The sequence below is a fragment of the Calliphora vicina genome, chromosome 2 (genome assembly GCF_958450345.1).
Source record: "Calliphora vicina chromosome 2, idCalVici1.1, whole genome shotgun sequence".
Lineage (NCBI taxonomy): Eukaryota > Metazoa > Arthropoda > Insecta > Diptera > Calliphoridae > Calliphora > Calliphora vicina.
The window spans coordinates 47,908,594-47,922,329 of record NC_088781.1 but is presented as its reverse complement, the minus strand read 5'-3'; the positions used below and the strand labels follow the sequence as shown (position 1 = coordinate 47,922,329).

The following is a 13,736-nucleotide window of genomic DNA, read 5'->3' as shown; positions in this document are numbered from 1 at the left end:
AGTAGCAGACAATGATTTTGCGGGCTCTTGTTGAGTTTGACAACAATCTTCATGGAGTAGTGCTCCTTTTTTGGCTGGCCTGAACCGCACAAACCATCTCTAGCATATTGAAACCGATGAAACACATTTACCATAAGCTTCGGTGAGCAATCGGTGTCCTTCATCGTTATTTTTTTCAAACTAAAGAAGTAAAGCAAAACATTCCGCATATGACGCTTTGTTGGTACAAAATTCGACATTTTTGAAGCAAAAAAAATTTGCTGAGAGAGAAGTGAACCCCCGCTTTCGATCTATTGTAAATCTCCCATTTTTAAGTCATAGATATAATAATTTTTATACCCTACACCACCATAGTGGGGAGGGTATAATGCGTTTGTGCAGATGTAACGCCCAAAAATATTAGTCTAACACCCACCTTAAAGTATACCGATCGATGTCGATGATCGATGTCCGTCCGTCCGTCTGGTCGGCTGGCTGGCTGTCCATGTAAACCTTGTGCGCAGAGTACATGTCGCAATTTTTAAGATATTTCGATAAAATATGGTACATATTATTTTTTCGGCTAAAGGACCAAGCCTATTCAAAATGGCTGAAATCGGTCCATTATTTCACCTAGCTCCCATACAAATGTCCTCCCGAAATTGGACTTTATCGGTCATAAATGTTTAATTTATATATGTATCTCCACAAGTTCCGCTTCAAATAAGTTTTATATACACAAAATTCATGTCACCAAATTTTGTTACGATCGGTCCATAATTAGTCATAGCTCCGATATAGACCCGCTTCCGAAAATCACTTTAACGTGCATAAATCGCTTAAAAATGTGGGTATACTCACAAAATTCAACATAGTAAACTTTCATATAGACACAAATAACACGACCTAATTTCATAGTGATCGATCCACAATTGGTCATAGCCCCCATATAAGGCCCACTACCGAAAATCACTCAAAAATATAAATTATTGAAATTTTAAAAGAAAAATGTTTTTGCTCTTTTACTTAGTGTAGGGTATTATATGGTCGGGCTTGACCGATCTTTCTTACTTGTTTTTGGATAGGGCTGTTGGGCAGGATGGCTCCCATTCATCCTGCCGAACAACTCTAAATCAACTCGAAAACATTTCAGCTCTTACCTTGTGAAATATTGTAATGATATCACCAATAGTTCCCGAGATACCGAATTATGTATTTCCAAAAATTACTTACCAATAGTGAAAAATAATATTGTTGAATGTTCAGCTATTGGCACATAACTCAAACGTGCTATATCAATTTGTTTTTCGGTGGCCTCGGTTATCACTTGTTTCTCATTGATATCATTGGCCAAAGCCTTCGATGAACTTAGAATTTGTACAGCAGTTTCATCTTCTAAAATATTCTCAGCCGACGACAGAACCTCCAATATTTGATCCTCGGTTTCTTTTAACATTCGTTTATTTTCAGCACCCTGTACAATAAGCGTATTCTTTTCGGCCTCCAAATCGGGTCGTTCTCTAGCCACGGTAATGCCCAGCAGCTGATCTTGCAAACCTTGTGTGGTGATCATGAAATTTAAAAGTGTTACTTTCACTGCAACCTCGGGCAAATAGTGGGGATTGCGTAATTTTGTGGTCATATAGAATCTTAAAGTTGGAATTGGAATTAATTTTTAAATGAAGATTTGAATAGCAAGCTTTTCCTTTTATACTTACTTAAAACTGTGGTTATATTCTATAACCGAATCGCCCAGCTTAATGCACAATGTACCGCCTTGCTTAAAAAGCTGTTTAAGTAAAATCGATTCTAGTAAAGGATCCAATTCTTCTCCTATATTCTCCAGCAGCACGGGTAGACCAAATTGTATGGCATTTTCCAGTACCCTGGTATAATCGGGTTGATTAAGCCTAATTACACATAGACGATTATTCTTTTCAAGATTTTTAATCCACTTATTGGCCTGGCCTTGTGGATCAATCATAAGTGGCCAACGGCGAGCATTTCTAAAATGAGAAATTTTAAATGAAACAAAATATAATCCACAAAGTTTATTATTTCTTTAGAATAGAGAGTGGCACTCATAGCCTCAAAAGTGATTCGTTTCACTCCCAAGGAATCAATCTGGGGACTAGTCCTATGTTAGTTCACTTCTCTGTAGCATAGTTGCATCATATCCTTAACATATGTTTCCATTTGAGGAATTCCCTAAATTCCCAAATGACAAAATTACACTGCGTAGATAATTTAATTACACGGAATAACCAAAAACGAGTAGCATAAGGTATAAATAAATCTATCAGCCAATTTAAATTAGTTAAATTAGTTACATTAAACAATAACTACGAAAATAAAATTAAACCATTCGAATGCTTACAGCTGCAACATGGCTGGAGCGTTTTAACAAATTTGATGTGGTATAAATAAAATAAAACTTGCAATAAGTAGCAGCATCAGTAACAATAATTCCAATCAATATAAAAAACGATTACGTTAATTTGGTTCGACAAAAACATAATTTGTTCCGCATGCATTAGTAATGGGAAACCAAAGTAATAATAAATTATAGGATGTGCTTGCTCAGCTCAGCGCAGCGCACTCACCACTCACACACACAACCCAAGTCCTTTCGGCAATGAGCAGATTACTGGGGCAAATGTAAAACGAAGGATAAAGAAAAAAAAAACACTTACACATATATAAAATCGTTATTAAAAAGGAACTAATTTACTCAATATAATCCAAAGAAAATAACGCACATGTTACCTATACACACACGAACCTGGGCTTACATACTACACCCGCAGTTACAAAATTCCATTAACAATTCCAAATATAAAGGCATGGAATTATGTAAGTTTGTGTGTGGGTTAAAGCCACCATATGATAAAATTCTCAAACAAATTTTCTACACACGTATAAATGTTGAAATATACGAGGACGGTAGGAAGATTTTGCTTTTAAGTAATGATGCTGAAGTAAAAATTAAAATGAAACTGTCTTTTTAAGAATGTGTAAAATGGTGCATTTTACGTTTCACCAGAATAGTGTTCAAGCATAGACCCCACTGTACAGTCCACCTAAACTCGTTTTTAAACAGCTCCAATTAGTGAGGATATCCCGATGGACTAGAGGAAGACGTCGATCACATGTAATTTTTTTGTTTCCTCGCCAATGTGAAATAGTGGAATAACAAGTTCTCCGAAGATTCAACCAGGTCTACATACTCGTTAATTGTACCCATAAACAAAACTGCATAAACTAAAGATTGCCTTTAAATTCCTAAGAAGACACACAACACCAGCAATTTCCTAGATATTTATATGTTACATTTTTTATCGACGCACTCCTACATTGAAAGACTGTGTATCGGGATAACATGAATGATTGAAAGGAAATTCGTGTAGGATTACAAGCAATATCTTCATGGTCTGTACATTATATATTGTCTTAATTAGAGTCTAATGTTTTGTTTTAACTGTAAGCTCGACTTTTCATGGATCAAAACTGAAAGTCGATAATTACAAATTTATTCATAGCATTGGCCATTGTTAGCTTTGACCTTTTTCCATCTTTCCGGCAACATATAGATGCCTAGCCATGAACGAATCCGAACAAAATCGGATACTCAGTTCCGAAGTGAAGCCTATCCCAGAGAGGACGGCCTGGGTGAGGCAAAACTTCCCAACTGGCCGAATGTTGTCATGATGGAATATCATGATTTCATATCTGGCATATGGCATATTCTGGGCGATTTTCGGCCAAAGCTTGCTTCAAATTAATCAGTTGCGTTCGGTACAGGATCCCTGTGATTACCTTAGCGCCATCTATATTTGCCTTTGGGGTCGATTGGGATGGTTGGCCGGAATTTCATCATAAGTAATGATTCGGTGCAAAAATGATTTTCTTTTATAGTGTTCAAACAGCATTTAGAACATGCAAAATCGTCTTTCAAGATCTCTCTGCTTCAATTCGTATGGTACCCAATTTCCCTGCTTTTCGATGAATGTCTCCAATTTTTGGTCTTCAACCTTTTTTGGCTGGTCTAGGCGATCTTTGTCTTCCATGTCAAAATCACCATTTCTGAACAGCAAAAACCATTTTCCGCACGTTGAAACCAATAGAACACATTCACCATAAGCTTTGCTAAGCTATCGGTGTATAAAGCAGAACTTCCCGCATATGAAGAATTGAAGGTACAAAATTCGACATTTTCGAAGCAAAAAAAAGTTGTTTACAATATAATGTTCAATAACTAAGTGAGAATAGAGGACAGATATGTAACCTTCAAAATGACATATAAGTTATTAAAAACAAAAACCGCATTTATTAGATACGTCATCAATTGTAAATCCGGGATTTTAAAGTCATACACCCGATATTTCAAAAAAAATAAATGCCTAAATTAGAATATCCTGATGATTCATTCATCAAATTCTTGAAATTGTACTCTAGCATTTAATTAACTGTGAAAATACAATTTTCTGAAGACATATTTTCAAGTTTCAATCGAAAGTAAAAAAATGTTTAAACTAATTTTTAATAATACTTGTATTATCTTAATTGTTTAAGGTTAAGTAACATATTTACTGTATTTCGTATTGAAGACATGAAACCTTCTAATCCATATTTGAAAACCTTCCAATAACAATATCGATCATTTCTCCTGACAATTTAACTTCAAATTGAGTTATGGCTGCCACAAAATCCATTCTTTACGCTTTTATAGCATATTTTTTTAAAAAAAATCCGAAACCATAGATTTTAATTTTTTGGAAATAAATCCCCTTATTTTTTTTAGATAAATAAGGTGATTTTTTTTCTTTTTTGGACTTAATATAAGAATTTTAGTACATACAACTATACAACTATACAAAGTTTTCCCATTTCGACTGCAGTCTAGTTTTCTGACTCCATTTAAACCGAATTTAGTTTTATCAATTCTTCTCCATCTTCTTTTCTAAGTAATACTTAGCTAAGATTTTGTAGGGGATCTTTAATGGAAATACATGACTTTCTTCCAGACAAAAATCAGTCAAAAATTACACTGGCGAGTACACATAAATACTATTATTTTGCTAGATAACACTATACAACAAAATCAAATTTTTTCCAAAATTACAAGATCCGACCAATAAATTTTGATAGAGGAGACAAAAAAAAGAAGACACGTGTATCGGCGTTTTGAAAGTTTACATTTCCTGTGCAACAATGTTGATGTTAAGGTCTCTATAAATATCAGTATTTCTAACAGCTCCATAGCTGTGAGAATGGTCGTTAGGACCTTAGTTCGAAATCTTTGTATAAAGGGTTGGCTATTTTAAATTTGAATTGGCTATAAACAAAAGTATTGATTATTTTTTAAAATTTCTGGTTTTATTGGAAAGGTTGATTTTTGTCATTTATGAATGGAACATAATATCATTTATATGACTACCACGACTGGCTCGGCAGTACCTCATCCGATCAAACCAATTTTCCAGTATATTTTCGATTGTTTCGACTCGAATCTCTTGGCAACTTCGATTTCATATTTCAACGCTTCATTTGTCTCTGGATGGATTCCTTAACATTTATCCTTAATGGCTCCCCACATAAAATAATTCAAAGGGCTCAAATAACAGCTCCTAGGCAGCCAAAAAAGGTTATGTTCTTCCTATATTCCGGGTAAAATGTCTTAAATTTGTTGGAATGCATTCACTGTAATATCAACAGAACATCGATACATACATATATGTAACTAAAATTTCGAGGATACTTCAGTGAAACAATAAAGTTGAATAATATTCCATCATTGATAAACACCTTCCAGAACAATAGAGATGCTAAATAGTTCGACCTGGATTTGGCAACTATAGTCTCGAAATCCAATTCAAGCAGAGTTAATGCCATCTACTTCACTTCCTTTTAAATTTGGATCAATGTAGCATCCTAGAAATCATCTATGCTTTTCATTCAGAAACTTACTCTCATATTCAAAAGAAACATATTTTTCAGATTACCTTCGCACATGCACACACACATGATAAGAGTAGAACAAAAATAAAATAGAAAATCATGATTAAATTGAAATTGAAATGAATTTAATCGTATCTACAGTAAACGACAGACAACAACCGTTGTTGTTGATGAAAATGAATGAATGACTAAATGCATGCATGACTGCATGCATAAATGAACGTTCGAATGAATGATAGACTGCCTGCCTGGCTGGCTGGTTGAGTGAAAAATAAATGATGCTGTACGTTGTAGTTTTATGCGAATGTGTGTTTGTGTATTTATAAATTGAAAATTTTGATGGATGAATAAATATGTTCGTACATATCTGCTCATAATTCAGTATGTGCGTTTTCGTTGTTTCTAATGAGAAATTGAACATAATATGAACTATCACTGTGGAAAACTACTGCTACTTTGTATGTAGCAGTACTTTCAATACTGCTACATATTCATGGTCATTTTCAAACTTTATTATTTGTTTGTTTTTTATTTCCACGCACATTTATCCATCAAATTGACACATACTAAATAGAAACACTGAAAGAAAGTTTGGTCTTTCATAGTTGAAGAATTTTATTTTTGGAATCAAATTTTTTTTTTACCATTTAACTACAGGTTTTGTACTTTGGTGATGAATAATCAATTCCTGTCATTATGTTTCTAAGATTTTACACATTCAATTGGTTCTCTTATTGAATAAATTCTTGAAATAATCTAAAATCGGTTGTCATACCAGAAAACATTGAACATGTATGGCAACTAAAGATTTTCAAACGTCTTCAGCAAAAAGGCCCATTTCTGGATAATTGACTACATCAACAGACAATCTTGTCAAATTAGGTTAGTTTATAAAGCCAACCAGTATAACAGCTCACTTGGATCCATTAATTGGTCCCTTTGTGAAACCCTAAAGGATCATGTTCAGGTCCTCATGAGGAAAGCAGTGCGATGCCGAACCAACCTAACGCACGAATAAACAAATCCACCTTCCTAACATCCACTCTCGATAGATTCGATAGTTGGTGTAAGAAAGGACTCCCCATTGTCGTAGTTAGTGTCCCCCATAGAGCAAGGCAAAAACAGAAGAGATATTGAACTGATTCCTCCTCGTCTTCATTATGCCATCTTCTACAGAAGTCATTGTAATGAGTATTCAGTCTCCTCGCATGCGCACCAATTAAGCAGAGTCCCGTAAGCACGGCTATCAGAATTCGTAGCCGAGCCCGTGATAGTCCCGTAAGGGACATTGAACTATGATGGTCGTAAACGAGCCATGTAAGCATCGATACCAAGCAATTTGTCAAACTAAATCATCTGAGCTGAACAGACTCATAAAGTTTACACTTTGTGAGTGATTTACAGCAGGAGAGCCTCAAAACCTACCATAATATCTCGCTCACGATCTCGTCGACTTGGAGACGTGAGCTTTATTTGGCCAGTTCATAGTATTTGCCGAGTACAACAGAGTGACCCGGCTCCCAGAATAACTCCAGGTTAGAATGTCTCGCCATCTCGTTAAGAGACATCCGGCATTCATGTACCAATCTGAATGTCGAATAGACACCAGAGAGGATAGGTTTGATGTCAGTACAAATTCGGATATTCACACCAAATAACCTACAGTATTTCATCCAGTGTACAGCCATTTTGATGACTGAAATCTCAGCTTGAATTACACTACATTGATCAGGTAACCTAAAACACATACCCTTCTGGAAACGGGGAATATAGATGCCTCCACCCACCCCAATCGCAGACTTGGAGGCATTTGTACAGATCACAGACGTGAACCTTCGAAGGTAACCAGCCCGCAATCGACACATAGGAGCGTCTGTCAATAAAGATAAATGGAGTGCAATAGCCAATGTTTGCAGGGATATAAGATGTACATCCCAGAATAGACGCTTGACCGGTACAACCAGACCTACTTGATCCCACAGTGCCTAACTGAAGAATTCACGGCCAATTGTTAGACCATGAGATCAGCCGGTCGCCAGTGCAACATAACGAATGAAGCACGGCATGGAGTACTACGCTGTGCACCTATTATCATTAGTGCAGAGATTCGCAGGATTCTCTCCATCATCCCGCAGTAGGTGGATTTATTAAGAGCCCTCTACCATACTAGTACTCCATAGATTAGTATGGTCTTTACCAAATAGCCATTTCGCATTCCTTTGGGTTATTCCTAGGACCTTCTACAGGTATAAATAGCAATAGCTGCTTTAGACGCTCTCGCTTGGATATTCAGGTTCCAGGATAGCTTGGAGTCTAGAATGATACCCTAGTACTTCGGCTTATCCGAGAGCCTAAGTTCTATCCCATTAAGGCGCGGAAATGGAAAGCAGGGAATTTTGTACCTTCTTGACAAGAGCACAAACTCCATTTTACCAGAATTCCACTATCAGTGCTCCAACGGCTAAGTGTACTAAGTGAAGTTTGTAGGCATTTTGATAATGTGTCAAGATGTTTCCCAGAAACAACGACATTTTGGCATTTCATGCCACTTTGGACATTCTGCACGAGCGATTTGAGGGCATGGTCATCTCACGTGAAGGGAATGTGAACTGGCCACCGAGTCGTGCGGTTTGACAACGTTAGACTTTTTCTTTTACGGTTTTCTTAAGTCGTAGGTATATGCGTATAGGCAATAAACCACAGTGGCCCTCAAAGCCAACATAACCCATGTCATCAGTCAAATTTAGCCTGATTTAAGCGCCATAGTCATCACAGAAGCAGCGGCGGAAATTAGCACGATGTTGTATAGTTGTTGCTGTTGCTGGGTTCACGAGGAAACTAAGGTTGTACCGGTCAAGGAACATAACGTCATGCTGACGCAACAGTTCCTTCTGGGATGTCACCAAGTCATCCAAACTTCAACATCACACAATTGGAGTCTCCCCGACACATATCAGACAGGACCTTACAAAATACAAGGAGAGCATACAGATGTATGTGCAGGATCCATTGGATCGCAGCTCGTATATGACAGCTTTGAACGACATTCATAGAGACGCCATCAATTCCGCGGTAGTAGGATACCGTATGAATGTCGTACTTGGAGGTCGCCCACCACCGATAGCAGACGCCGAGAAGATTCTGCTGAGTAAAACAAGAGTCGTTCTGGCACAACTAAGATCAGGATGGAGCAACAGGCTTAATGTTTTCTGGTCCCGCATAGAACGTGCCATTCTCAATTTATGCCCAGAATGTGGTCAGAGTCATCATGATACCCTCCACATTTTCAACTGTCCAGCCAGCCCTACTTCACTATGTCCAGTAGATTTATGGACCCATCCAGCAGAAGTAGCACAATTTCTTGGACTTGATATTGAGAACCCCCAGATTAAATATTGTAAAATTGTTCACGCTGCTAAAACAACAACAGCACGATGTTATATTCCATACATAATGACATCGTTAGGCCTGCCTTTCAAACGAATAGAAAATTTCGATGATATCTCATACAGACTTTGCTTCATTGGAATTTAAAGAAAGTAAAAGACCTTCTATATTTTACCATAAAATTTTTCTACAAGTGTCCTTATACAATTTTATCAAGTTTATTTTTTTGTAATACTATTTACAATCTGTCCGTTCATCACATGTGAATGTGTTCAATGAAAAATGAGGAATTTTTAATAAAACAAAATCCCTTTAAAAGTATACCGAGCGATATGTAACTCGAAGGAATTATATGGCCCTCTAACCAGTTGCAATAACAACAAACCATTTGGAATATTTACGTTCACATTTCATAAAGCGTAGAAGATGTAAAAGTGGAAGTAGCAAGAGCAGTAGTCGATGTTGATGTTGACGTTCCTCCTTAATTCACGTTGTTGCTGCTGTTGTTCTCCTCATATGGCTAGATGTGGGATAGATGTTTTAATAGCAAATGTGCTTTAATCTAGCGTAGAGCACATTAATCAATTTTTTTTTGTTGTTCCTGTTTAAATGCTGTTCCTGATATACAAACATATGTATGTATGTATGTAGGTAGTATGTGTGTGTGTGCATTCGCATTAAACGCTATAGGGCTGCTGCTGAGACTAATGACTGTGTTATGGAAGGTAGTTTACCGTTGTGTGATGGCTATAGTGGTAGTAAGTAGTGGCAGTGGCAGTAGTCATTGTTGACGTTGAGGTTGATGCTGAAGCAAAACCATACAAATATAACAGTATTTACCACCTTACGGGAAAATTGGTACAGCACAACAGATGCGTTCTCTTCATTTATTTCAATTTTTTGTTCCTTTTGTTTGCAAGACTTATTGTAAAGTAACCCAGCAAACAAAGAATTCAACGGTTGAGGCTCAACATAACAAGAACTCAGAATTCTCAAACAGAATCCTGTAAGATATATTTGTATCCATCTAGATCCGTGAAACCGTGTTAGCGATTGTCGAATTTCATGAGAAAAATTTTACAATATAAACCTGTATTTTACACGCTTGATCGTGAAATTCTAAAATTCGAAAACGAGATCACGAGAAAATATCCATTGAAATAAAATTACTTCCATAAACTTTAAAAATCTATGTAATTAAAAGTATGTATTTCACTGTTGTCTACATTCTAAATTCGCTAATAACTTGGCCAATAAGCGTTTAATCAAGAAAAGGAGCTCGATGTGTGATCACTCATATTTCTGAACAAAAATTAATTTTTTATATAAAAAACCCAAATATCTAAATTCGTTAACAACTTGGCCAATAAGAGTTAAATCATGAAAAGGAGCTCGATCTGTGATCACACGTGTTTCTGAACAAAAATTTATTTTTTATATAAAAACTCACAAAATCTAAAATCGCTAATAACTTGGCCAATAAGCGTTTATTCAAGTAAAGGAGCTCGATCTGTGATCACTCATATTTCTGAACAAAAATCCATTTTTTATATAAAAACTCAAAATATATAAATTCGTTAATAACTTGGCCAATAAGCGTTTAATCAAGAAAAGGAGCTCGATCTGTGATCACTCATATTTCTGCCAAAAATGCAGAAAATATCAAAATATCTAAAATCGCTAATAACTTGGGCAATAAGCGTTTAATCAAGAAAAAGAGCTCGATCTGTGATCACTCATATTTCTGAACAAAAATCGATTTTTTATAAAAAAAACTCAAAATATCTAAAATCGCTAATAACTTGGCCAATAAACGTTTAATCAAGAAAAGGAGCACGATCTGTGATCACTCATATTTCTGGCCAATAAACGTTTAATCAAGAAAAAGAGCTCGATCTGTGATCACTCATATTTCTGGCCAAAAATTTTTTTTTTACATTAAAACTAACAATATCTGAAATCGCTAATAACTTGGCCAATAATCGTTTAATCAAGAAAAGGAGCCAGATCTATGATCACTTATATTTATGGCCAAAAATTTATTTTTTATAAAAAAACTCAAAATATCTAAAATCGCTAATAACTTGGCCAATAAGAGGTTAATCAAGAAAAAGCTCTCGATCTGTGATCACTCAAATTTCTGACAAAAAATCGATTTTTTATATAAAAACTCAACATATCTAAAATCGCTAATAACTTGGCCAATAAGCGTTTAATGAAGAAAAGGAGCTCGATCTGTGATCACTCGTATTTCAGACCAAAAATTTATTTTTTTATATAAAAACTCACAAAATCTAAATTCGCTAATAACTTGGCCAATAAGCGTTTGATCAAGAAAAGGAGCTCGATCTGTTATCACTCGTATTTCTGAGCAAACATTTTTTTTTTTATAAAAACTCACAAAATTTAAAATAGCTAATAACTTGGCCAATAAGCGTTTAATCAAGTAAAGGAAATCGATCTTTGATCACTTATATTTCTGTGATCACTTATATTTCTGAACAAAAATCTATTTTTTATATAAAAACTCAAAATATGTACATTGATTTACATGTATTCTGCTGTTTCAAGTTTTTGATAACAGACTTAGGTTCTTTGTCTCTCAGTAACGCTTCTATGTATATTTTATTCTATGACCATAAGATTCATTGTAGATATTTTAAAATCAAATGTAAATCAAACATAACCCAAACCTATATGAATAAAAATTACACTGTGCTAGTTAAAAAAACTGTCAAGCGGGGCACACGGTGGGTTAAGCTAATTCGGGTACGCTGAATTCAGTAATGCTAACCGTTTTTTTAGGTTAGCTCGTATTTTCGAGATATACCGTTATTTCGAAAATGGAGGAGGTTGCACAACATATTCGCGTAACTCAAAAACGGTTTATTTTATTGAACAAACTGAAAAAACCGAAATTTCTCAACAAAATTACCTTTAAGTAAGGATTGACATGTTTTTAATCTTCGGTGTCATTTTAGAAATATAAATTTTTTTTTAGAAAAATTTCGAAATTTTTGGTTTTAAAATGGATTTGTAAATAATTTTTTTTTGTTTGACATATACATTTGTAGTTAGTTCAATAAAAGAAAAAATTAGCAAATCGGGAACTATTTGGATCCGCTGTTATCAAAAAACTGGAGTATGGTGGGTAAAAATGTTGATAATTTAAATTTAAGATGCAAATATCTCCTAAGCTATAAGATATAGTTGATAGCCACGATGAGGTTTTTTATAGTGCTCGATGAGGAGATTCTATGTGTGTAAGTTTTTTGAAATCTGAACACAAACGAAGAAAAAGGGTCGTTTTAAATATTTATCATACCCGAGTCCTACTTTGGGGACCCCTGGCCGCACCTCTGGTAGACTCATGAGGTCAAAATTCAAACCTTAAACTCGTCAACTCGTCTTCTTTGCACATGTCAAATTTCATTCAAATCGGACTAAGGGTTTAGATTTATTTCCCTCTTTTTTGTCTATAGCTCTGTGCACTGCACGATGTAGCTAATTACTACAAGTTATGTATTTTGATAAAATATTAGGGGATGTTTGTATTATGTTTTTTGAATAAAATGAAAAGATGTGGACAGAATTTAATTATTTAGAGCTTATTTTATTTGGAACTTCATTATCTAAATGTGTAATAAAAATTAAGATCGTATATGCATTTTTCAATTTTTAATGCCGTTTTAAAAGCTAAAAATTTCGAAATTTTTCTAAAAAATTATTTTTTTTGCCAATTATATTTCTAAAACGACTGCGAAGATTATAAACATGTTAAGCTTTACTTGAAGGTAATTTCGTTGCGGAATTTCGTTTTTTTCAGTTTATTCAACAAACTAAACTGTTTTTGAGTTACGCGAATATATGTTGTGCAACCTCCTCCATTTTCGAATTAACGGTATATCTCGAAAATACGAGCTAACCTAAAACAAGTAAGAGTGCTATATTCGACTGTGCCGAATCTTATATACCCTTCACCAAATTATACTTCAAAATTTTAAATATTTTAAGGTAAACAAAATTTAATTTTTTTTCCAGTTGTTTTTTTCATTTTTTGGAAAAAAAAAATTTTCGATTGTTATTTTAAATTTTTAATTTTTTTTTTTTTTAAATTTAAAATTTTTAAAATTTAAAATTCGGGTTAAAATTTTTTTTTTTCCGATTTTGACCCATTGTATGTCCAACTTACTATGGTCTTATATACGTCGTTGCAAATGTCTTTGAAATATCTATCATTAGATATCCATATTGTCTATATTAATGTCTTAGTAATCCAGATATAGGTCAAAAATAGGTCAAAGATCGAGGTTGTTCCAACCGCTTCTCACAAATCGAACACAAGCATTTTTTTAATTTGGACAGGACAACGTCTGTCGGGTCAGCTAGTATTTAAATAATTATTGGACTAA

At 34.8% G+C, this 13,736-nt stretch overlaps 1 protein-coding gene across 1 annotated transcript in view; it reads right to left on the bottom strand.

The window, feature by feature from the left end:
* The window catches only part of Dhc36C (Dynein heavy chain at 36C), a 138,806-nt gene that overhangs the window by 70,003 nt on the left and 55,067 nt on the right, over window positions 1–13,736 (bottom strand). Inside the window, exons 23-24 of the mRNA XM_065499980.1 lie at window positions 1,698–1,985; window positions 1,213–1,628 (exon numbers count right to left, since the gene is read on the bottom strand). Of these exons, the coding sequence (XP_065356052.1) occupies window positions 1,213–1,628; window positions 1,698–1,985 (704 nt within the window). The remainder of the gene's footprint in view (window positions 1–1,212; window positions 1,629–1,697; window positions 1,986–13,736) is intronic.